Source organism: Xyrauchen texanus, chromosome 4 (genome assembly GCF_025860055.1).
Source record: "Xyrauchen texanus isolate HMW12.3.18 chromosome 4, RBS_HiC_50CHRs, whole genome shotgun sequence".
NCBI lineage: Eukaryota > Metazoa > Chordata > Actinopteri > Cypriniformes > Catostomidae > Xyrauchen > Xyrauchen texanus.
In genome coordinates this window covers 8710450-8734788 of record NC_068279.1, presented here as the reverse complement: position 1 = coordinate 8734788, position 24339 = coordinate 8710450, and the positions used below count along the sequence as shown (strand labels likewise).

Here is a 24339-nt window from a genome sequence, read left to right as displayed (position 1 = left end):
ATAAGTAGTCCAGTTCAAACAGGCCACTTCAAAAGGGACACATTTAAGAGCGCAAAGCATACTTAAACACAAATGCTTATCTATAGCCACTTTCCACACATGAAACTTTTTATTATTGTAGTTAAGTTGCCGGATTTCCTTTTCTGGAAAATGTACAGTCTTTAATGTTGTCAATGTTTTGATTTTCCTGGTAGATATTTCCATTTATATGCAGTTGCTGGTGACCAAACTAAATTACATTCAATGGCTTGAATTGGAACCAATGAACGCTATCGCTTGCAACCGGAAGCAGAGACGCTACCTGCAGCTAAAAAGCACAATAATTTTTCTCCCCAATTTGGAATGCCCAATTTCCAAAATGCTCTAATCCATACATCTTATCACGTGGCTTGTTGAGCGCGTTACCGCGGAGACCTAGCGCGTGTGGAGGCTTCACGCTATTCTCAGCGGCATCCAAGCCGACCGCGTTGTTTTCTGAGTATACTCTTTTGACCATGAGTGAATAAAAATGCTTTACAAGCATGCCCGCTACAGCAACTTTGTGAAACTCTCTTAGTGGCTGGTGCATTCGCCGACGATGCGAACAGATAAGGACCACGTATGCAGGTCAAGAAAATCTGGGCCGCGTGGGCTGTGCTGATGATGAAATTTGCATCACACATACTGTGCACAGAACGATCAGCAACCGAAGTATACTCCGGCCTTGACTTGTACATCTTATGCTCTAGAGCACTTGGCATGTCGTCAAATAACTGATATTATTTATCCTCTGTAAACGAAACCATGTTACGATTGAACAGAGTGTCCGTTTTTTTTACAACTTACATGTTGTCAGATAACCCATAACATTTAATAACGGTTCAAATCCAAGCAACATTTCAATAAATCCCCTTCCAACAGACCTACAAAAGCGGTTTATGGTCTGAACTAGTTGACGTTGTCAAATCACCAATAACATTTATTAATGGTTAACAAATCCAAGCAAAGAGTTAACATTCACACATGCAGGCGTATGTACTTCAAGACGGTTCTCTTTAGATATACATTGAGGGGGGTGAGATCAAGTCCTCATTTAGTCAACCAGAAACCCTCCTCCATATGCCATATGTCCACTAGTGGCCACATTACACATGCGCACCCTCTAGTGAGCACCGGACAAAGCATCAAATGACATAGTTAAGAGTAATCCGGCATGCAGAGAGGATTGTGGGTTTATTTTACGGTTCTGGCTATTGAATTGCATCATATTTATCGCACAAAATTTATCCTAAAATGTTTTTGTATGAAACGTAGGCTGTTCATTCTGTTAGTTGAGCACTAAGTCAACCACACACACGCATGCGTACCCAGAAAAAAAAACACATTCCACTCCTCATAAATGTAATACAACTCCAGAGTCTGAGAGATCAATAAGAATGTTTGCACACAGAAGCCATGTTTGTACATTTGATGATCGCTTTGTGCTGATTTTATTTGTTTTAAGCACTAGTGATAGACTGATATATTGGCCAGGCTGATTAATCGCCTGTTATTTGGCCATTCTGTGATTATCTACTAAAAGCTACACCCACTGGTATGATTTAACATGAAATGTTGCTTTGTCAATGAATAATGCACATTTTCCAGTTTCATGTTAAAGTGAAATTTATGTAAATGGTGTGAAAGGAAAGTGTTCATTTCACAAATTTTTTGTACATATAATTTGCTAAAGTTTTGTTAAATATCCATATGTTGGCCATCAGCCACCCCGCAGTTGAGATGAGTCCTTATTGAGTATGTTGATGCGTTTAAAAATGCAAAAAATCTGTTTGCCATTTTGCTAATTCTCTCTCTGTCCCCATTGTCCGTCTCCAGCATGAGTTTGTAAGGAGAGAGCGTCCTGTACGCGTCCTTATCGATCTGATCCAGAGGACGAAGGATGCGGTCAGAGAGCTGGACAACCTTCAGTACCGCAAAATGAAAAAGATCCTTTACCAAGAGAAACACAATGGTCCAATGGGGGAGTCTCAGGAAGAGGAGGAGGTGAGTGCAGGAAACGAAGGGCACCCATCAGTGTTAGTCGTTCACATTTTGACTTCACACTTTCCTTTAATCATAATCATAACATGTGGGCTGTATTCTACCACAGTTGTGAACAGACACGTTAGCTTCTTTATCTCTTGTTTAAATATTTGTACTTTATTGAACTATATATAAAAAAACTGAAAGAAACTACACAGAAGGAATAATGAACGATGTACTTAACACTGACTGTATGCTATATTTATTATTTATTTTATATATATATATATATATATATATATATATATATATATATATATATATATATATATATACACACACATTATACAATTTTAGAACATTATTAACCATTCTTTATTTTATTTTAACTGGTTACCTCTTGGAAAGGAGGCAACGGAACATAACATTTTTAGGTTACCGTGTCAAGTTAAATATAGTTTAATTCTTAGAACACATCTTGAGATCCCTTAGTTTGGATTTGAGCTCCAAGTGGTTTTGAACGCAAGAACGTAACGCATGTCTGTGTTGTTCTGTCTGCTGGATGGTTGTTTTCTTCACTGTATAAACTGCGCGTTGCCACAGCTGAAATTTCAATTACTGCCATCTGGAGTAAACAGTTGGTACTACAATCTTGCATTTCTCAGGAATCTTCCTTATTAAGGTCCGGGGGCATTGCGATTTAATTGCGTTATTTTTTTATCAAATTAATCACAATGAATTAGCACATTAAATCAACAGCCCTAATAAATAAATATATATATATATGTATGTATATGTGTGTGTGTGTGTACTATACTTAACTGTGTATAATACACTATACTGTACAACACGGAAAGTATACAGAACTATATACTCTACTCGTGAACTGTATACTGACAGTATTCTATATATAATTAATGCTATACTGAACATTATTGAAGATATACTGAACAATATATAATATACTGACATGCACGGAAGGTAAACAGAATGCTATATATAATATATACCATTCTGAACTATATTATGAAGTTATGCTAAACTATATACTATTGTGTGCACTATACTGAAATTAATACAGTATAATACAGTATATTGAACTACACTGAAGATATACAGAACTATTCACTGAACTAAATATTTAACCAAACTAGGCCTGAATGTATACATAATTATATACTGTACTGAAGTATGTACTGGAAATATACTATATAAAAACTATGTACCATATTTAAGGTATACTGACTGAAATAAATACAATATACTGAACCACACCAAAGGTATACAGACCTACAGTATATATACAGTATGCTTGACTGAGCTACAAACTATGCTAAAATATATATGGAACTATATAATGTATTGAATATACTATATTCTATACCAAACTATATCAAAGGTGCATATATAACTGCTAAAGTATGTATAGAGCACTATATTGAAGGCCAAAGGGCTTTCAGTTAAGATATGAACATGTTTCCCTCTAACTAATTAATGTTGTTATAAGCCATGCACGAATGCATCCAATGAGACATGTAAAATGCCCTCTGTATAACAGAGGATGGAATAAATATTGGTTTCAGAGTTGATGGTGACCTGTGTCTGTTGTCTTTTGCCACTCAAGCAGGATGGAGATCAGGCTGGCTGTAAGGTAAACAGTTTAGGCAGTAATCACTCCATCCCCAGCACCTCGGTGAGCACCGGCAGTCAGAGCAGCAGTGTCAACAGCCTGCAGGAGGTGCCAGATGACTCCTGCTCCGAGCTGCACCATGACTATGATAGCACCCTCGAGTCTTCCATGCACCACAAAAAGGTCTGAGACATACACACTTTATGCCATCAGTCTGGCAGTGTATTGCCATATTTTTCTTTTGTTGAAATGTTTGTTCTACGTAACGCATGTTTGCCATACTTCCGTCGATGTTGACCAATAAAAATGGAACAAATGCTTTTGAGTAGATCCTGGTAATTTTTTAATGTCTCTTTCATTTGAGCTATTCTGTCTAAAATTCTGCCATCATTTACTCACCCTTGTGACTTTCTTCTGTTAAACACAAAAGATTAAGAGATCAATAGCTGTTTTCCACTATCGGGCCACTGCGAGCTAGGGCTATCAACTGATCAGTCAGGGCCAATAGCCTTGGACCTCAAGCCGCGAGACCAAAATCGATCTGCATTCCTACCATCAGGCCAAAAGCCCCGCAGCGTTGCCCTAAAAGCCGCCCTGGTGCAAACGTCACACACTAATATACACATTATCTATTTGTCTAGAATATCAAGTTGTTATTGCAAGTAAACGTTAGCTAGTTAGCAAGATAAGTTAACGTTGACAACTCACCAACTGTAACTGCCATGGTGTCCCAAATTGGCTCTCCTCTAAATGCAGGATGATGTCCCAGCACACCGTCCATTATCTTGAATCATGTTAAGTTCTTCCTTTGGGCACCGCTTTGACTATTGAGTTTCTTAACGGATCTGTACTGTGCCCGCAATTATTTTTGCTGAGATGCAGATGAGTGATGTCACACAACATGTTGGCACCCAGAGAGATGTACAAATTTAGTGAATTATTAAATTATATTGATCAATGAGTCAAAGTTCCTACATTACACAATCAAAAATTAACCAACAGCATATTAGGCAGCATATTAGGTGGTCATAATGTTTTGGCTCAGTGTAACATCATCTTTGTGATCCAGAAAATAAAGAAAGCCAAACAGGTTCATAAAAACATGGGGGTGAGTAAATGTTGACATCATTAAAATATTTTGGGTGAACTATCCCGTTAAGACCACTGCCATTTTTGTTCCTTTTATGTGACATCACAATAGTCAAGTGAGAAAAGTCGGGAGCTTTCATATATAATTATGATTTTTTTTATATATATTTTAACAAAACTGTTTTAACTACAGTAATTACCAAATGGACATATTAAAATTTGTCACACAGACACAAACGGTAAACCAACACGGAGGACAAATATGTAGATGTTTTTCTTAGTTTTTTCAGTAATAAGTGTGCAAACATCATGGGTTGATTTAATAAGGCTATTTTAAGATAAGTGAATGTATTAGTATTAAACAGTCTAATATTTAAACATGAAACTCATGTGCATTTTATCTGACCCTAGAGCTATTGCTGTGCTTCCTAAATGGATTTCTGTGTTTGTTGTGTGCGCAACACACATGCAAATGACTGCAATACACTGTGTTATATCATAAACTCCTGCTGTACAATGAAATGTTTTGATCTCATTCACATCTCTAGAGTGCATGTTATGTTGTGACTTTGCTTGATTGCTTTTGGGTGTTTGTTGTCCTCAGGACCATCAGTATATTCGCGACGACCTTCCTCATCGGGACCACCGTTCAGAGCTGCGACCGTCCTCTTCAGACAGAGCTCAGGCTCACAACTATAAAAACCGTGAGCGCTTCGCCACCATCAAATCAGCCTCACTGGTGAGCCGACAGAATGACATCATCCCTACTTATTCTCTCTGTCATCTGCTCGCCCCCCTCCCTCTCTTCACTCTTGCTTTCCTTTCTTCCTTTGCTTTAATACACTCTGCAGTCATTCAAGCTCTCCTCTGTTTCTCTCTCTCTCTCTTATTCCCTCCTGGTGGTCTATGCCGCCTCCTCTTCCTGTTTAACCCTCTCTTTATTTGAGGAGAAAAAAATTAGCCCTACTTCCTCTCTCACTCTCACGTTTGTTGTCAAGGCAACGTGAATCTGTCAATAGCCAGCTGCACTCCTCGCACGAGTCATTGGTGTACTATCAGTTGATTTGCTTTAGTCTGACACAAAGGGCATTGTACATACAGTAAGTTTTCGTGAAAAAACTACATTTTCATTTGTATATACGACATAAGATCTGTGTCAAGCATTCATGATACAATTCCTTGTGCAATTAAGTGGGGGATAAAAACTATTGTGATACAACCACTTGCACCCTAATTGGTTAATGTATGGAGATCAAGGGCAGGCACTGTAGTCGATCGCAGTATGCTTGGTTTAAATGATGATGTCACCTGTTTTGGCTCTGTGTTGCTGGAGCGCTAGCGCCCTCTTGGGGCAGACAAGGGTAGTGGACATTGTCTGTTAGTACAGACACTCATCTATCATTTCAGATGATCACAAAGGAGTTTAGCTTCATCTGGGGCTTTAGGCATGGTACACCACGATGATCAAATGTTATTTTTTTGTTGCTTGCTTGGTTGACTCGAATGAACGCTTTTGTTTAGTGTAGTGTGTATTTTGCAATCGTGTAGAATGAGTCTCAAGGAGCAAGGCTGTGTGGAAAAATAGACTCTCTTTGTGTTGAAAAGCAGAGGGAGGGAGGTGTAGAGAGAAAGGGAGAGAGATGAAGGATAGAATGAAAGAAAGAATGTGGAAAAGGTGGTCCTTTCGAACGAATGCAATAGAGAAATGTAGCATCTTTTAACAATGTTAAAGCATCTTTGACAAAGTTCTTATGCAAAAGAACAGAGGTTAAAGTTACATTACATGTTGTAAACCAAGTATATGATACCTGGCCATTTATGTCATAGTATGAGACTACATTTATATTTAACCCTTAAATGCTTGGCAATTTTCCCAGTAACTCTTACATATTCGGGTCTTTAGAGTTCCGGCACATATATCTATCAGAAATGGATCTACAGAATGCCCAGATAGTGTGCATTTTTCATAATAATTTTAGACTATTAGAAAATAATCAAATAAAATATATTTTGATGTTTTATTTTTTCATAAATCAAACAGATAATGCAACAAATCAGGACAAATCTAGAAGAGGATTATTCATTTTCACACTGAAATTTAATGAGACGCAACTGGTTGTTAATCCCATATAGAGCTACAAAGAACACTTAAGCTACACATACATTACACATGTATTTTCTCAGGCAATTATTGAATCAAAATATTTGAACAAGTTACAGTACATCATTTCAATAGTACACCCACATGAAAACAGTCATATCATACTGGTCATGTGTTACACTTGCTATTGTTTACTTCGATGTTTTTTCTTCATCAAATTGCAATGTCAAAAGTAAATCGAGTCGATCACTGAAATATCAGCACCACATTGAGTAAGATGTGCACCATATGTGTACACGCATATGGGATACTGATCATTTACTATTGTTGATAATTCATTGCTGCACAGAAAATCGATGTGAGTATTTATTTGTATGAATATACTACTTGTTTCTCTTGTAATAAACAAAGAAATGGATATCCTGTGATGGTAAACGTTTTAAACAGATGTGAAATAATAATTAAAAAATATAATTTATGTAAGTGCCCGAGGTATGCGTTTAAGGGTTAATTATTTAGTAGATACTTGTATCCAAAGTGACTTACAATTGAGGAAAAACAAAGCCAGTTTATTATATTTGGGCAAGTGATTTTCAATTTTTTTGCAATACCATAGATTCATATCTTAGGCTTATGTTTTGTTTGCATTTTTGCCAACTGTCCTTGGATTTAGTCGTCTCCTGCTCACAATTTTGCATTTACATTTAAGGCATAGTGCACCTAAAAAATATATATATTTTAGTATTTACTCACTCTCATGTAGTTCCATACTCAAATTACTGGCACAGGAGTCTCGAATCACGATTCAATCAAAAAGATTTTCACATTAAAATGCCAAACTATTTACACAAAACACAAATAATTGGCTAATACAGACCGAACTGTTTTTAATCATACTTCTTGGTATTTAATAAAATCTGATGTTAGTATGGCCTTCCTATGTAGCAGCATGCCATGATAGGCAGCTCATTAGGTTTTGGAACAGAGTTTTCCTTTATTAAAGGATTGTTCCAGGTTCAATTGAGCTCAATCGACAGCATTTGCAGCAAAATCTTGATTTCCATAGAAACTTATTTCAGCTCATCAAAAAGCACACCGCAGTTACAGTAAGTACAGTATCACACTAACATCATGTTAACATGTATAATGTTTACATCCTGCGGCTTTACATCTGAAATAGTGACTATTTTAATGTTTTTGAACTCACTCGTTTCACTTCCATTGTAAATGCCTTAATGTAACAGTGATTTTTGCGTTTTATTAAATAGGAGGAGATGAAAATATTTTCTATGGTAATCAAAATTAGGCTACAAATTGAACATGGAACATTCCTTTAAGTGTGCCATTTATACAAAACTGTCTGGCTCTTTGGCTTTTCTGCTAAACGTAATTTTGTCCACTTAATACATTCAACTCCATCTGCTCCAGTTCGCATTCAACACATTGGATCTGAACTTCAGTGAATTCAAGGCCCATTTGTGTTACCTTTAACTTTGAAGCATCCCTTTCAACCCTTACCGTTGTTCTTTTGTCACCAGGGCATAGTGCTAACCCTAACACGTGCCCTTTGGTGTGGCTGAAAGGGGCATTTGGGCAGAAAGCGATTTGGATTGGTGACTGGTTACAGTGGTGCTACTGATTCAGGCTGATTAGGAAATTTCCCCAATCAACAGGCATCTCATGTGACCAGCCTACTAAATGGTGCTTAGCTCGTGTGCAGGGCCAGGCCTCTCTGAGAACCTCTTTCATTCCAGGCGCACCTGCAAGGAGAGAGGAAAGCAGTGTTCCCCCACTCTCTTTATCTTCATAGCTCTCCATTTCTGTCTCTCTTTCTCTCCCGGGTTGGTTTTGACAGAGTACTTTTGGGGAATGTAGTGCAGCCGATGCTCAATGTTCTCGCGGGTGGTTTACATCGCCAACATGTTTGGCTTGAGGAGTTCAGGTGGGAGTTATGAGAAGCTCAACGAACAGTTTGATCTGGACACACCCTTCTTCCAGGTTTGTTTGGGGGTTCTAGTTAAAGGAACAGAGGGGTATTTCTGGTTTTGTTTATTTTTTTATTTATTGGCGTGAATGGTCACTTGCTCTGAAAGATGCACAAAAGCATTTATGTTGAGATCCGAGTTGGCGTTAACTGAAACCTTTCCATCATGTACCAAATTTTATCAACTTTGACGGAGAATTCAAAATGCTTTGTCATTTTGTCAGTTTTCTTTTTTCTGCTTTTGTCAGTTTTCTATTTTTCTGCTATTACACAATTTGTCCAAATTGAGTATTTCCTGAAATCGAGTCTCAAGCTATTATCCATCCTGTGAAAAATAGGAGGGGATTTGGCTCCCCCAGCTGAACCGGGTTTCTCAAGTTTTTTTTTTTTTTGTTTTTTTTCCTCTCCATTTACTAACATCTTATGCCGTTTTGGGTTCCTTGTCAAAGTCTCCTTTGGCTTGCTCACTGGGGGCTGAAAGACCCTTTTTAAGGCATGTTTTTTCTTTTAAACTGCTAATTTTTCTGTTACAGCATCATTTTATATAAAGCTGCTTTAAAATGATGTGTGTTGTTTAAAAAGCACTATATAAATAAACATTATTTGACAAATGGTTTGGTTAAACTATAAGATGAAAAACGTAGCAATACGATTTTATAATCCACTTTTGGCAGGACAGTCAAAATAAATGTATCCCATATTTCTCAGTTTCAGTGTTTGTGTAGTTACTGTGCTTAAACTTTGTAGGGCAGCATTGGGTTACCGTACTTTAAGAGAATCCCACATGATGCTAATAAGGGTTAGACTTGAACAAAGGGAGAGAAAATGAAGTTTAATGTGTTCCCGTCAATTCTGTGAAAACAGAATCCGGTCCTGTTCAACCCACTCTGAGTGGTATTCGAACCGGGGTCTCTGGCATGGGAGGTGGGCACGATAAATGCTACAGCCTCTAACGTCAATCGCTAATGTGCCCCATGACTCCAGTTACTCTCACCCCCCTAAACCTCACTCCCATCCGGGTCACGGCACCGGATCATGAGACTGCAGTGTCTCGTCTTGAACACATTGTGAGAGCAGGATTAAAAGAAAAAGTCAAAAATCCACAGCGCTTGCTAAGAGTTCTTGTCACAGGAGTAATTGTGATTTTAATGTCACATTGAAAATACCAAGGGTCACAATATTTTACTGACTGTTAAGAAGAGAGCATGAAGGGAAATGTAGAGTAATTGAGATGTGTAACATTCAAAACATTTTGTTGCATTTATTCACTTTGCTACACTGCCAAAGTATATTCAATAGTCATTTTTAGTGTTTTTGCCTAACTTTTCCCTTTTCATTATTATCATCCAATTCTCAGTTCTTTTCAAGAACCCAGTTGCAGTTATTCATTTTATTAGGCTGCAGAAATCTCAACACAAACATCTCAAAAGTTCTAGTCACTCTCTTTAACCATGTTCTTCTCCATCTAGGTAACACGACAGATCCATGAACATGAGCAGGAAAATGAGCTCCGGGAGCAGATGTCGGGATACAAACGCATGCGACGGCAGCACCAGAAGCAGCTAATCGCTCTGGAGAACAAGCTGAAGGCAGAGATAGACGAGCACCGGCTGAAGCTCCAGAAAGAACTGGAAACCCATGCCAACAATGCCTTCATTGAGCTGGAGAAACTGGCCAAGAAACATGCCATCCAAACGGACAAAGAAGTGGGTGATCTTTCCTTATTATTTCTGCTGAGACCCTAATAATAGAAGTAGAGGACGTTCAGACCACTTACAGTTGACAGACCATTGGAGCTTTTGGATTGCATAGGCTTTGTCCTCTTTAACATCAGTGTTCTCCTCATGTGTTCTCTCCGTGTTGAGCACAATGAATGAAGAGAATGGAGGGATATTCAGGGATTTGTATTACTTTAACACAGCTTGTAAATTCTTAAAGGGCATGTTCAACCAAAAATTTTAATTCAGTCATTTACTCAACCTTAAGTTATTCCAAACCCCTATGACTATTTTTTATTCTGCCGGGAGTTTTTGAGAGCTGTTATTATGCATTACATTTTTATTATGTAGTAACCATTTTTTAAGAAAGCATATAGTTATGATTGAAGGGGCTGCAGGCACTTCTCTGCATGTTGTGCATAAAAATGGCTTTAGCTGTGACTATTCACAAATATAGCTTGGCTTCTTGCACCTTATTGCTTAATTATTCACTATAAAATGTAGAAAATAATATGTTAAAAGTTTATGCACTTCACGTGAAAAAGAATGTTTTTTTTATTTATTTATTATTTTTATTTTTTTAGCTTGTCTTTCTCAGGTGTTAATAGTAAATTATATACCGTATATCGTTGTTTGTGCTTTCAGTGTTTAAGTACTAAAAACGGTAGATATTATTATTGTGATGCTCATTTGAGTTATGTTTCTCCAGATGAAAACCATGTCAGCTGATGAGAAGAAGTTCCAGCAGCAAATCATGGCCCAACAGAAGAAAGAGCTCACCACCTTCCTCGATAACCAGAAGAAACAGTACAAGCTCTGCAAGGAGAAAATCAAAGAGGTTCAAATCAAAATTGACCCTATTTACTTGAATAACATTCTTTTGATTCACTGCAATTTGTTCTTTGTAATCTTTCATCAAAATGTCAACAACCAATAACCTGTGGGGGGGCCTGGGTAGCTCAGCAAATAAAGACACTGTCTACCACACCTTGAGTCACAAGTTCGATTCCAGGGTGTGCTGAGTGACTCCAGTCAGGCTTCCTTGGCAACCAATTGGCCCGGTTGCTAGGATGTGTAGAGTCGCGTTGGGTTAACCATCCCGTGGTTGCTATAATGTGATTCTTGCTCTCGGTGGGGCACGTGGTGAGTTGTGCGTGGACGCCGCGGAGAATAGCGTGAAGCCTCCACACGCGCTAGGTCTCAGCGGTAAAGCGCTCAACAAGCCATGTGGTAAGATGCGCGGATTGACGGTTTCAGACTCCGAGACAACTGAGATTGGTCCTCCACCACCCGGATTGAGGCGAGTCACTACGCCACCATGAGGACTTGCAGCGTATTGGGAATTGAGCTTTCCAAACTGGGGAGAAAAAGGGGAGAAAATCCCCCCCAAAAATAAATAAATAACTTGCTCCACCTCTGAAACTACTTCGCTTTTCCACTGACGTCACCAAGCCCTATTATTTTTAATTCCCTATCTTCTTCAGTAAAATGGGTTACAAACAGTTTCTTATAAATTTTTAAAGTTCCACAAATTTGAGCAAAATGGGCTAGTAAGAGAAAATCTGTATTAAATCATTGCTGTTTATATAAAGGAATAGTTCACCCAAAAAGGACAATTCTCTCATCATAATTTGTTCACCCCCATGCCATCCCAGATGTGTATTAATTTCGTCTGCAGAAAAAAAATGTTTTTTTAGAAGAACATTTCAGCTCTGTAGCTCCTCACAATGCAAATGAATGGGGACCAAAGCTTTGAAGCTCCAAAAAGCTAATAAATGCAACATAAAAGTAATCCATTCAATGCCAGAATATTAATACTTGTCTTCTGAAACTATCCAGTTGGTTTTGAATGAGAACAGACCACATAGAACTCCCTTTTCACTATAAATTTTGATATCAGCGGTCTCTTTGGTGATCATGATTTTAATTTCCTAGCGCCATCTAGTGCTCTACACATGCGTAAAGCATTAGGAAGTGTAATCAAGCTTGAAAACATGATCGTACGTAGAGACTGTAATGGCAAGATGTACAGTGAAAAGGGTGGTTTACTTTTTGGACTGTTCTCAACCAAAATCCATTAGATTGATTCATTAGACATGCTGTAGATGAAACCACTGGAGTCATGTGGAATGTGTTTATACTGCCTTTTATGTGCTTTTTGGAGCTTCAACATTTTGATCACCATTCACTTGCATTGTGTAAACTACAGAGCTGAGATATTCTTCTAAATCTTTCTTTGTGTTCTGCAGAAGAAAGAAAGTCATATACATCTGGCATGGCAAGGTTGAGTAAATAACGAGAATTTTAATTTTGGGGTCAACTATCCCTTTAAGTTTACTCTGGTTGTGTATCTCTCTTTTAAAAATGGCTTTTGAAGTGCTAATTAGTATCTTATGTTGCTCGTGGTTCTTTATCTAGGAAATGAGTGAAGACCACAGCACACCTAAGAAAGAGAAGCAGGAGAGGCTGTCCAAGCACAAGGAAAACATCCAGCACTCTCAGGCTGAAGAAGAGGCTCAGCTCCTGGGGCAGCAGAGGGCTTTCTATGACAGGAACTGCAGAGCCTTCAAACGCAAGATCTTGATCAAGCGGCATGAGTTTGAGCAGGAACAGTTACGAGAGGTGGGGATTAAATGTTTCAAGGCGGAATAAAGATTGTCTCGTCCCCTGAAATGAAACTGACCTCTTCTTGGGGTTAATGGAAACACTGAATTTTTCTCAGGGGTGATAACCCCTTTCAATTAATCTGATTAGCACCTTGCTGCATTTCTTTATTTCTAATCTCTTAAGTATGACCTGGTCTAAATCCTTATATGGGTTGGGGATTTAAACAGACACATTACACTAAAAGTTTACTTGCACTGAAAACCAATCAGAACACCCTAGGTGCTTGTAGCAGCATCGTTTCCATGGGCAAGCACCATTTTCATTTTCTTTAGAAAAAATAAAAGTTGAGTTATTTTTCTTATAATAGAATTCATGGGAAGACTCCATTGATTATGTTGGCTTGATGAAGCCAACATACTCTTATTCTACAAACTTTGTTTAGGTTTTTATTTTTTAATAATTATTAGATTATTTTGATAGTAACAACCATTGTCTTTTTGGCTATCAGGAGTTGAATAAGAAGAAGACCCAGAAGGAAATGGAGCACGCTATGTTGATCCGGCAAGATGAATCGACCCAAGAACTGGAGCATAGACAGCTGAAAACATTACAGAAACTACGCATGGATCTGATCCGACTGCAGCACCAAACGGAGCTGGAGAACCAGATTGAATACAATAACCGTAGAGAGCGAGAACTGCACAGGAAACATGTGCTTGAGCTACGGCAGCAGCCCAAGAACCTCAAGGTACAACCACTGTGGAAGCACGTTTCTTTTTGTGCAGCTATTTATAGTTTGAATTTAACCTACAAAATCTATGTAGGTCTCATTGTTTTTATATGGTTCTGAAATTAAGCATGTTTTTAGAAACTGGGTAGTTATAATGAACATTAGCAGGTCAGTTGAGACTGCTGCCATTTTTATACCTTCCTTTTAAAACCTTTCAAACTTGCCCACCACCCCTAAATATGATGATCCCTTTGCAAGGGACCACCTTTTCTTTCAAATATAAAGGCAGCTGTATATTTATAGATTGTGTGCAAAATAGTAAGCTCGAAATAATACTAATAATAGTGCTAAAATACTCCTATCCAACCTTAATATGCAGAGACAATATAAGTAGCCATGCAAGGGTCATTTTCTCGAAAACTGAAAGAACTTTGTCTCTGTTGCACTATGAAAACTCTTGTTTGTTTTGAACCACCCGTGACAATGACATTGACTCGACCAATGGCGTGAGTTGGGGGTGGGACTATCTCTATGATTAACCAATGGCAAACGTGGGCATATTTGGAAAGCTGCTTTGAAAACGATGTTTATTTTTGCAATTCCATTTGGTGGCGCTAGTGGCGCAGAAATTACATACGTCAGCTTTAAATATTTACCTTTTTTTCGTCATTTGAATTAAAGCCCAAAAAAACTTTTATCTTAGAATGACTTAACATCATTATTTAATTATTTATTCTACACAATACTACAATATTTGTAATATTAATTATGCCAAACAAACCAGTCATTTTTTTTTGGGAAAGATAATACTCATATGCACCAATCTTGAACAACAGTACAAGGGCACAAAAGAAACTTGCGTATTTCTTATTGTTAAAATCGTGAAAAATTATTGTGGGCCCCCAAGGTTGCACAGACCCAGTTTGAAAACGCCTGAAATAGACAATTGCCACATTTTTATAAAAAAATTTTTTTTTTTTTTTTATTCTTTTATTTGAAAAGCCAATAGGACAAATCGCTTATTAGATATTGTTTTTATTCTGAAAGGAGCATCCGTTTGTGCAAATGAAACTTTGAGCTGTTTCTCCGCAGGCTATGGAGCTTCAGATAAAGAAACAGTTCCAGGATACGTGTAAAGTCCAAACGAAACAGTACAAGGCCCTTAGGCACCATCAGCTAGAGGTGACCCCCAAAAGCGAGCACAAGATGGTGCTGAAAGCCCTGAAGGACGAGCAGACACGTAAACTGGCGATCCTGGCTGAGCAGTACGAACAGAGCATCAATGAGATGATGGCCTCACAAGCAGTGAGTGAAGAAAAGGATACAGCTGTAGTTCTGAATTCAGATTAAACCGTTTCTGCTCTGATGTATTTAACCATCATAGGGGTCAATGATAGTGTCACATTACCAGCTGACATGCCATACATATATGATGATTTATATGTGAGCTAATTGTAGTCAGTGTTTGCTTTACCCACAACACCCTAGAATCATAGTGGTGACATTTTTAACAGGTTTAAAGATGTTTTTTTTCTTTAGATTATCATATCATGTTTAAGATGTAATGGGAATTTTGTCAAACAGCCTTTTGAAAATCAAAAGTCTGTAATTGTTTTGTTGATAGTAATTGACATCTATTCAAACTGTTTGCATAAAGACTAGAGATGCTGTTTGGAATTCCAGTCCCAGACTAGTACCAGTACAAGAAGACCTTTGATGGTTAACTACAATTGTGCTGTAGTGTCCACTAACCTTCTCTCCCAGTGTGGCACTGTGGCTCACGTACATGTGTGTGTGTTGTGTAGCTGCGTCTGGATGAGGCTCAGGAGGCGGAGTGCCAGGCACTGAGGCAGCAGCTGCAGCAGGAGATGGAGTTACTCAATGCCTACCAGAGCAAGATCAAGATTCAGACCGAGGTCCAGCACGAGCGCGAGCAACAGAAACTGGAGCAGAAAGTCTCACTACGCCGAGCACACCTTGAACAAAAGGTCCAGTTCTGTTATTGCCCTCCTATTTATTCAGGCCCAGCAAATATGGGGTTTTTGATGGCAATATCTAGAGAGCAGTGTGGCCAATGGCTGATATCATGTGTGTAAATGTAGCAAATAAAACGTTCACAAAATTTCTCATAGTTAACAAATACTCTATGCACTGAAAATTCATTCACAAATATTCGACAACAAAACATATACGTTATTTATTGACAGCACTGTCGAATTTGGAACTTGGCAAAAACCTTTGTCGATCAGCCAAACGACACGATTAACAGCAGATCAATGTTGGGGAATCCACTTTAAAATGGTAACGTTCTAAGCCACAAACTATTCATAACTTGCACTACAAATAGCTAAATTACGGTCAAGCTACTCTTTTAAAAATGTTAGCTACACTACAAGTTATTAATAAAAAGTAGCTAGCTATTTAAAGAATAAAGATGTTGAAATATATATAACAAATGAGATTATGCGTAGATCAAGACTAACTTTGCTGGCCTGAAAAAGCATTGTCTGAAAGTTTAAAAAGTTAAAAGTAAAAAAAAAAATGGATGCGTGAATAGATGTGAGTATATAAGATTTTTCAGATTTTGGATCATCTGCTCTGTGAAAATCGTAATTGATCAGTTTCAAATTGAACAGTCTGAAGGTCTGTGCCAAGTTTGGTGGATGTACAGTAGCTTGAAAGCTCTTGGAGGCATTATAATTTATATTTTGGTCTTTGTAGATTCCTAATTATGTTGGCTTTATCAAGCCAACATAATTAGGGTGACATTAAACAATTAAGGTAACCACATTCAATTGAACACATAATAATCTAAAATAATAAAACTGGAAAACACCGTATTTTATATAACAGTCAAAATATAGCAAAAAACAGCAGCAATTAAAGGAATGTTCCTTTAAACAACTGCATTTCTGGCATTATGTTGATTTACCACAAACATTAATTTCGACCCTTTCTTTTCTTTAACAAAAGCAAAAATCGATGTTACAGTGAGGCACTTACAATGGAAGTGAATAGAGACAATGAAACACAGAAATGTGAATCTTATAATTTTATAAAAGCACTTGCTTTAATTATTCTGTTAAAACTTGTGAATTATGTGTATTATTGTGTATTAAGTTGTAATTTAAAAGAAAAAGTTTTACAGTCATTTTAACAGTATATTAATGTTCCAAAATTGGCCCCCATTCACTCATTCAAGTGCCTCATTGTAACAGATTTTTACCTTTGTTAAAGAAAAGAAAGGGACTAGTTGGAATACATTTTTGTGTTAATATTATTGCAACAAATGCTGTCGATTGAGCTTAATTGTATTGAACCCGGAACATTCCTTTTAACTTAATATTTCACTTTAGAAAAGCCGTCCAAATCCCTTTTAAGGCTGCTCATGGTGTCAAGTGAATTAGTGAACCATTTATGTGAACCTCAAGCATCCAAAATTGAACAGTCAAAATGAGTTTGCGATACAATATGACAAATGTAGCGTTTTGTGATGATACAGCGCTACTTGTTGGAAAATGCTATTTTAGTAGTGTCACTTCTTTTAGTTCCTCCCCAATGCTGCGGCAGACCCACACAGAATCTCTGCCTGTATATGTGTATGTAGAAATCTCATCATTTTTGTTCAAATCTACAAATCCTTCAAAAGTTGATTAAATATTTTCCTTTGATTATGCTCTCAGCCACCAATAAGAATTTTACTGTTTAAATACATTTTGGAGAATTCCACAGGTTTCCCTCAAAATCAGGGCAAAAGTAGATTTCATCTGGGCTTAGTTATCAGTCCATCACTATGCATTAACATATGTGGCACTGGACCATCAAAATTACTTTTCCAGACCAGTTCATAGGTTTAGTGGAGCTAACAAGACCAACACTAGCCAAAGCCACAGTAGCACTCATACTGTAGTAGCAACAGGACTCCTGAAAGCTACTTTGGGCCAATTATTTGAATTATTAAAGGAATAGTCCACCCAAAAATGAAAATCATTTACTCATGCCATCCCAGAACGAAAAACGAAGATGTTTAGAAGAAAACCTCAGCTTTGTATGTCCATACAATGCAAGTTAATGGTAACCAAAAAGCATGAGGGAGTAATTGAGTAAAGAATTTTCATTTTGGGGTGAACTGTTATTTTCTTTGGCCTAAAACGGTTGAGTGGTGTTGGCAAATGCGGATATGGAGTCCATTGATTTTTTTTTTTTTTGGAATGGAAGAAACAGACCTTTATTTCTGGGGGTGGTGTTACCTTGTGGTGAAAGATCTTGACTTGTAGGTTCAAACCCCAGAAAGTACAATCCACCATTGTGCATTGTTGCTTTAAATTAAAAGCAAAATGACAAATTATTAAATGGCAAATCTCTGCTTTTGCTGGTTTGTCAACTTTTTTTGGTCTCATTTTCTCAGATTGAGGAGGAGCTGGCTTCTCTTCAGAAAGAGCGCACCGACCGAATCAAGCACCTGCTTGACCGCCAGGAGAGAGAAATCGACGCCTTCGATATGGAAAGCCTTCGAATGGGTTTCAATAACCTGGGTGTTTTGGACTACCCTAAAGATGACTACAGATGAGATCTTAACACTCCACATTCCTCCACTTTTTATGGATCAAGTCTGCTGTGTTTGCTACTGACAGACCCATCGCTCCTCTGGGTTGATGCCTGTACAGGCCTTACACGTTTGGGCTCTCTCTACTGAACACGTCATGGGATAACATGCTGGATAACGTCCTTAGTTGTCTTTTTTATATACAAATATTATATATGAGACAATTAAAGCTGTCACAGTGTTGAAGTCAATGTATTCTCGTGCAATGGTAACACTTTTAATGTAACTCAAATTAAAATGGAGATATCAAGAGAATAGCAATACGAATAAGGGGATTTGTATTGCAACTTTTAATCAGGATGCACACTTTTTTTTTTTTTTTTCTTTGTGCTATTTTATTATTTTAATTTTTTGACAGGCTGTGTGATTTGAGCAATTTTTTAGAGATGTTTTTGTCTGTTCTTTTGCAGCCTCCTGCCTATTGCTGCTTGAATCTCTCTCTATTTAGTATTTATTCACCAAGAAAAATAAATTATAAAGTAACTTTTTTTAAGTAATGAAGAAATTTGATAAAGTTTGCATATTAAAACAATGTACATATTTAATAGTTGCATCTGTGACTTAGACTCTTATGTAATCTGTTTTTTTTGGGAGAGAACCCACTGCATTAATACAGTATTTACAAAACCGTAATCCACCTCAGCTGAGGTGCACAATGTGAATAATACATATGTGAATCAACTCGTGGTACCTGCACAAAGGGCTGAATGAGAAGGGACATGTATTTTGTGAATAGAAGGCTTTATGGAGAAGTTTTACTTATTTTCCTATAACATTTTAACTGATTTTTTTCCATTTCTTTTTATATAAACACATGCATATATCTATATATATATATATATATATATAAATGGTTAACCACCCTTTCCCTACTGCAGTCACTGGTGAAATGTTCTGAATTGCCTCCAATTGCTGTTTTCATGATCTAGATTTCTGTTTTGTTCGACACCCTTTCCAGCAGTGTATTTTCTACAAGTCAAATTAGTGAATAAAACGCTTTACTGTCGCATGCACTTTACATTTGTTTTCAGGTTAAGAGGCATGATTCTGTCAGAGCTTTTAATTATATTTGTAAATAAAGTGCTCATCACACAAGCAACATCTTTTGCATTCATTGTATTTTATTTTCCAAGACGAATTCTTTTTTTCCCCCATAGTGTACATTTCTTGTATCCCAATGTGCATTAGAAAGCATGCTGTAACTGTAAGCCCTTTATTAAATTAAAGGTGCAGCCACAAGTATAACACAAATTTGACTTTAAGGTGCTACGTCTAGATTTCAACTAATTTATTAGCAATTTTAAACTGAAGGCAGGCCAAATACCTTGCATAAGTATTTTGACAGAAATGAAGACATAGTCTGATTGTGCTTGCTCAGTTCCGTTTTAATTCAGACAGTAAGAAAGACTAACAGAAAATCACAAATCAAGTTCTATGACCCGTGCTCATCTACTTAATTCAGTTAATCTCTTAAAGGGATAGTTCACCCAAAAATGAAAATTCTCATTTACTCACCCTCATGCCATCCCAGATGTGTATGACTCTCTTCTGCAGAACACAAATTATGATTTTTAGAATGATCTCCGCTCTGTTGGTCCATACAATGCAAGTGAATAGTGCCAACATTTTGACACCCCGAAAAGCACATAAGCCAGCAAAAAGAATGTGAAAGTGAAAAAGTGGAGATTGACTGAGCAGGGAGGAGAATTTATAGTACAAAAGGACTTAAATATTGATCTGTTTCTCACCCACAACTATCATATCACTTCTGAAGATATAGATTTAACCACTGGAGTCTTATTATGCTGCCTTGTGTGATTTTTGGACCTTCAAAAATTTGGCAGCCATTCACTTGCATTGTATGGACCAAAAGAGCAGAGAGATTCTTCTAAAAATCATATTTTGTGTTCAGCAGATGACAGAGTCATACACATCAAATATGGCATGATGGTAAGTAAATTATTACAGAATTTACATTTTTGGGTGAACTATCCCTTTAAAATGGCTAAATTAAAACAGAACTGTGCCAAAATATGCTCTACCTAAATAGTGGCATCAGAGCTCTAAATGGCCTTTATTTGCCAGCCAGCTGTTCGTAAAGTTTGGGCACATAGTCATCCCACTCTGCCTGATAGCAACACCCAGCGACTGGAGTGCCGAGGCCGTACTTCTTCCGGAAACTCTGGATCTTGAATTTTCCACGGTTGTCTCCACAGCGATTGGTGAGAACAGGTTCAGTACAGCTGATACTACCTGACTGTTCATAAACCAGCCACACGTAACGATGCAGACCTGCAAAAAAGCGCACGCAACACTGAATCGCTATATAGGCCCAGTATGTTACTCAGTCCTACTACTAGCAACAACAACTAGCACTATTTGTCTTGGTATTAAGAAGTTGTTTAGATATCGGCAAGTCAATCTGAGCTCTTACCTGTTCCCTTTGGGGGGCCTGAACCAACGTAATCAGACATGACACAACCACTGGAGATGTCATTTCCTTTCATGTTGACAACAAGAAAATGGTGCCATTCCCTGAAATTTAAAACAACATTTACAGCATGTAAAGAAACCTTGCATCAAAGGCAGTCTAACCTGTTCAAACATGTCCACTCACATGAGAATCCCTATGTTGACTATAACAGGATTGTGTTTATCATTGGTTCAATTCTAATAGCTTGAATATGGTTGGTAGATTTGACTGCAGCTGCATACCTAAATTTCGGGTCTTTTCGGCTGGGTGCATCTGGATCGGTCAGTGTCAAGGTGTACAGTTTACTGGGGTCACATCCCTCCCATTCAACTGATGTTGGGCAGTTCTGCACCTGCAAAATGAAACCGAAACCACTTCAGTTGCACAATATACATTATTTTAATGCATGTTTACATAAAATAAAGCTTGTTAATAAGTTAATACAAATCTTAAAGGGATGGTCAACTAAAAATTGTAATTCCCTCATTTACTCGCCCTCATGCCATCCCAGATGTGTGGGTCTTTCTTTCTTCTGCTGAACACAATGAAGACTTTTAGAAGAATATCTCAGCTCTGTTGGTCCAGTCAATGCAAATAAATGGTGACCATTTCTTTGAAGGTCCTAAAAGCACGTAATGGCAGCATAAAATTAATCCATACAACTTCAGTGGTTTAATCCATATCTTCCGAAGTGATATGATAGGTGTGTGTGTGAGAAACAAATACATATTTTAGTCCTTTCTTACTATAAGTCTCCACTTTCTCTTTCTTTTGTTTTTGGTGATTTGCATTCTTCGTGCATATCGTCACCATCTGGACAGGGAGGAGAACTTATAGTAAAAAAGATTCATATAATTTCTGAATATATGGATTTAAGCATGGATTACTTTTATGATGACTTTTTAAGCTTCAACATTTTGGACCCTATTGACCAACAGAACTAAGATATTAATCTAAAATCTTCCATTTGTTTTCTGCAGAAGAAAGGAGACATCTGCAATGACATGAGGGTGAGTAAATGCTTAGAGAATTAAACTTTTGGGTGAACTACTATATCCCTTTAGCAGCACGTGGATGTGTACTATATACTATGTGTTGTATTTATTTAGAACCATATAGTGTAGTTGAAGAAAAATATGTTTTTTAACATCACAATTTCAGGTTACAATTTATATGAATCTACAAGGGTATGTGTAATTTAAGTACTGGAACTATTTATTTTGCCCAAGTTTTTCCACCACTTGTAATCACACGTTTTACAGTTCACTTAAACTATAAAGATTATAAATGGCTATGTTGATGTAAACTTTGTGGTATTAAAATCTAAATATAAAAATGTATGTATTTTCAATGCACATTATGCTTTCTCTGCAAATTTTTCAAATGAAAACACTTGAACATAGACCATCACTGATGCACATTTGACCTAATTATTTGAGTTTAATTCTGCGTCCCATTTATGTGCAACTCTCGAAAATTTGTAATGATGATTGCAAATTCTGCACAAGGTTGTATCGAGTGTCTCCACCAGATCACGAGATCGTGGCATATCTACACAGGTTTAACTTCAGCTGCGTGCAACCCATGTCTCCATTACATAACTGCAGACGTAGTGCGTTCAATTTAACCCTATTTAGTTCATCCAAATGCAAAAAAATAACACATGAATTAATTTCTTCTTATTTTTGCAATCTTGCATTGAAACTGACCCACCGCTCACTATGACAATTGACAAACTCGTATCAGCAAGTCATGCATGGTGCAGCAGCATTGCTAGGCTACAGGCACTGGCCTAATTCCTGCATGCGCGTGCATCTGACCTGAGTGGGTGTGAGCACTTTTCCCAGCGCGTCAATTTCCAAAGTCCCGTATTTGACAGTTAAAGGTTTTGCTGGTTTCTCCTCCACCTCAGTGAGAGCTAAGGAACCTGCCCATTCATTAATATCCACAGGCATGGTGACTCACTGCGCTTGAGCGATAACAACACAGCGAGGACAGTATCACGTTTGTCTCCCCTACACTTACTTTAGTTGGACTGTTCGTAGAATTGTGCGGTCACATGCATAGCCATGCCTGCATTCTGATTGGCCCGATAGTCCATCAATAGGCAAATGTCACACTTCCGATGTTGTAGCTTCCGGGGGTGCCCCTCGAAGAGTAAACTTACTGCCGGTGTCATGATAAATTGAGACCGTTCCATACTGTTTATCGATGAATGCTTCTTAAATCACACAAGCTTGTAAAGAACAAGAAGAATGGAAAACTTTTGTGTCAATACTATGACCTATTCCCCAATTCCTCTTAATATTCTTATTTTTCCACCTTTATGTAGTATATATGTTTTTATTTTATGTTATTTATTTATTTATTTATTATTATTTTTATTTATTTGTATATTGATGGTTTTGCACGTTTGTACCCAATGTTGCCTTCAATAAAAAAAAAAAAAAAAAAAAAAAAAAAACTGTTTATCGATGAATGCATCAATAAAAAAAAAATAAAAAAAATTATAATAAAAATAAAATTGAGACTGCGCAACACTGTTATCATGGCTGATGGCGTACAAACACAATTTCTGTCCTCGTAGATGTTTGATTTGTAATAATAAGTATATCAAGTATAAAATAAAAAGGCTTTTCTTTGAATATTGGTTTAAAAAGAACATCTTATTGGTGACAAAATGGTTATTTAATTTCATGCATTTAATTTTATTTTCTCATCTTTTTCTCTCCAATTTGAAATGCCCAATTTCCCCAATGCTCTCTAAGTCCTTGTGGTGGTGTAGTGACTCACCTCAATCCATGTGGCTGAGCATGGACGAATCTCAGTTGCCTCCGTCTGAGACCATCAACCCACACATCTTATCATGTGGCTTGTTGAGTGCATTACCCCGGAGACCTAGCGGATGTGAAGGCTTCAGGCCATTCTCTGCAGCATCCATGCACAACTCACCACACACCGACATTATAGCGACCAGGAGGAGGTTCCTCCATGTGACTCTTCCCTCCCTAGCAACCCTAGCAATTTGGCTGCTTATGAGACCTGGCTGGAGTCACTCAGCACACCCACATACACTGAATATTTAAAAAAAATATATAAACTTCCAGCAGTGGCGGATTTAGGCATGGTCGCCCATGGGCAATTGCCCAGGTTGGCATCTTGTGAGGGGCGCCATGAGGTGGTCATGTGAACTGTTACAATAAAGCAAATAAGAGATAAATTGAGTCCGCCTGGTAAATCGAGTCTCCATTTGACATCACAGTGATTCCATTGGCTCAAAGAGCTAGTAATGGGTACTCAATTCCTGATTGATATTTTGATAGTATCAATCTTATAGATCAATCTTGACAAACCGTTTTTGAGATTTTGGTCTTTCTCCATTCAAGCAGATTGGAGTTAC

At 37.6% G+C, this 24339-nt stretch overlaps 2 protein-coding genes across 4 annotated transcripts in view; one reads left to right on the top strand and one right to left on the bottom strand.

Annotated features, from left to right (window-relative positions):
• Positions 1 to 19403, top strand: part of LOC127638485 (serine/threonine-protein kinase TAO3-like) — an 81486-nt gene extending 62083 nt beyond the window's left edge. For 2 of the 3 annotated variants that reach the window (XM_052120046.1, XM_052120038.1), the window contains exons 11-20: positions 1855 to 2022; positions 3626 to 3814; positions 5325 to 5459; positions 10275 to 10511; positions 11233 to 11361; positions 12942 to 13145; positions 13639 to 13878; positions 14953 to 15165; positions 15666 to 15848; positions 18269 to 19403. In XM_052120046.1, the coding sequence (XP_051976006.1) occupies positions 1855 to 2022; positions 3626 to 3814; positions 5325 to 5459; positions 10275 to 10511; positions 11233 to 11361; positions 12942 to 13145; positions 13639 to 13878; positions 14953 to 15165; positions 15666 to 15848; positions 18269 to 18430 (1860 nt within the window). In that variant the 3' untranslated portion in view covers positions 18431 to 19403. The remainder of the gene's footprint in view (positions 1 to 1854; positions 2023 to 3625; positions 3815 to 5324; positions 5460 to 10274; positions 10512 to 11232; positions 11362 to 12941; positions 13146 to 13638; positions 13879 to 14952; positions 15166 to 15665; positions 15849 to 18268) is intronic. The other variant, XM_052120054.1, reaches the window with a different exon arrangement.
• Positions 19404 to 19582: 179 nt separating this feature from the next.
• On the bottom strand, positions 19583 to 22981 carry LOC127638505 (phosphatidylethanolamine-binding protein 1-like). The gene is made up of 4 exons (XM_052120066.1): positions 22760 to 22981; positions 21182 to 21291; positions 20901 to 21001; positions 19583 to 20758 (listed from the first exon to the last, which is right to left on the bottom strand). Exons 1-4 carry the CDS (start codon positions 22892 to 22894, stop codon positions 20541 to 20543), a joined length of 564 nt encoding a protein of 187 aa, XP_051976026.1. The 5' UTR covers positions 22895 to 22981; the 3' UTR covers positions 19583 to 20540.
• Positions 22982 to 24339: the final 1358 nt, after the last annotated feature.

Bases quoted from the DNA above. Each gene is read 5' to 3' on its own strand.
- LOC127638505 (XM_052120066.1), bottom strand. From the start codon at position 22,894: ATGCCTGTGGATATTAATGAATGGGCAGGTTCCTTAGCTCTCACTGAG. The intron at 21,292-22,759 runs GTCAGATGCACG...TTCATTTTGCAG, and splicing joins AAGTGCTCACACCCACTCAG to GTGCAGAACTGCCCAACATC. The intron at 20,759-20,900 runs GTAAGAGCTCAG...GCTTTTTTGCAG, and splicing joins AGGCCCCCCAAAGGGAACAG to GTCTGCATCGTTACGTGTGG.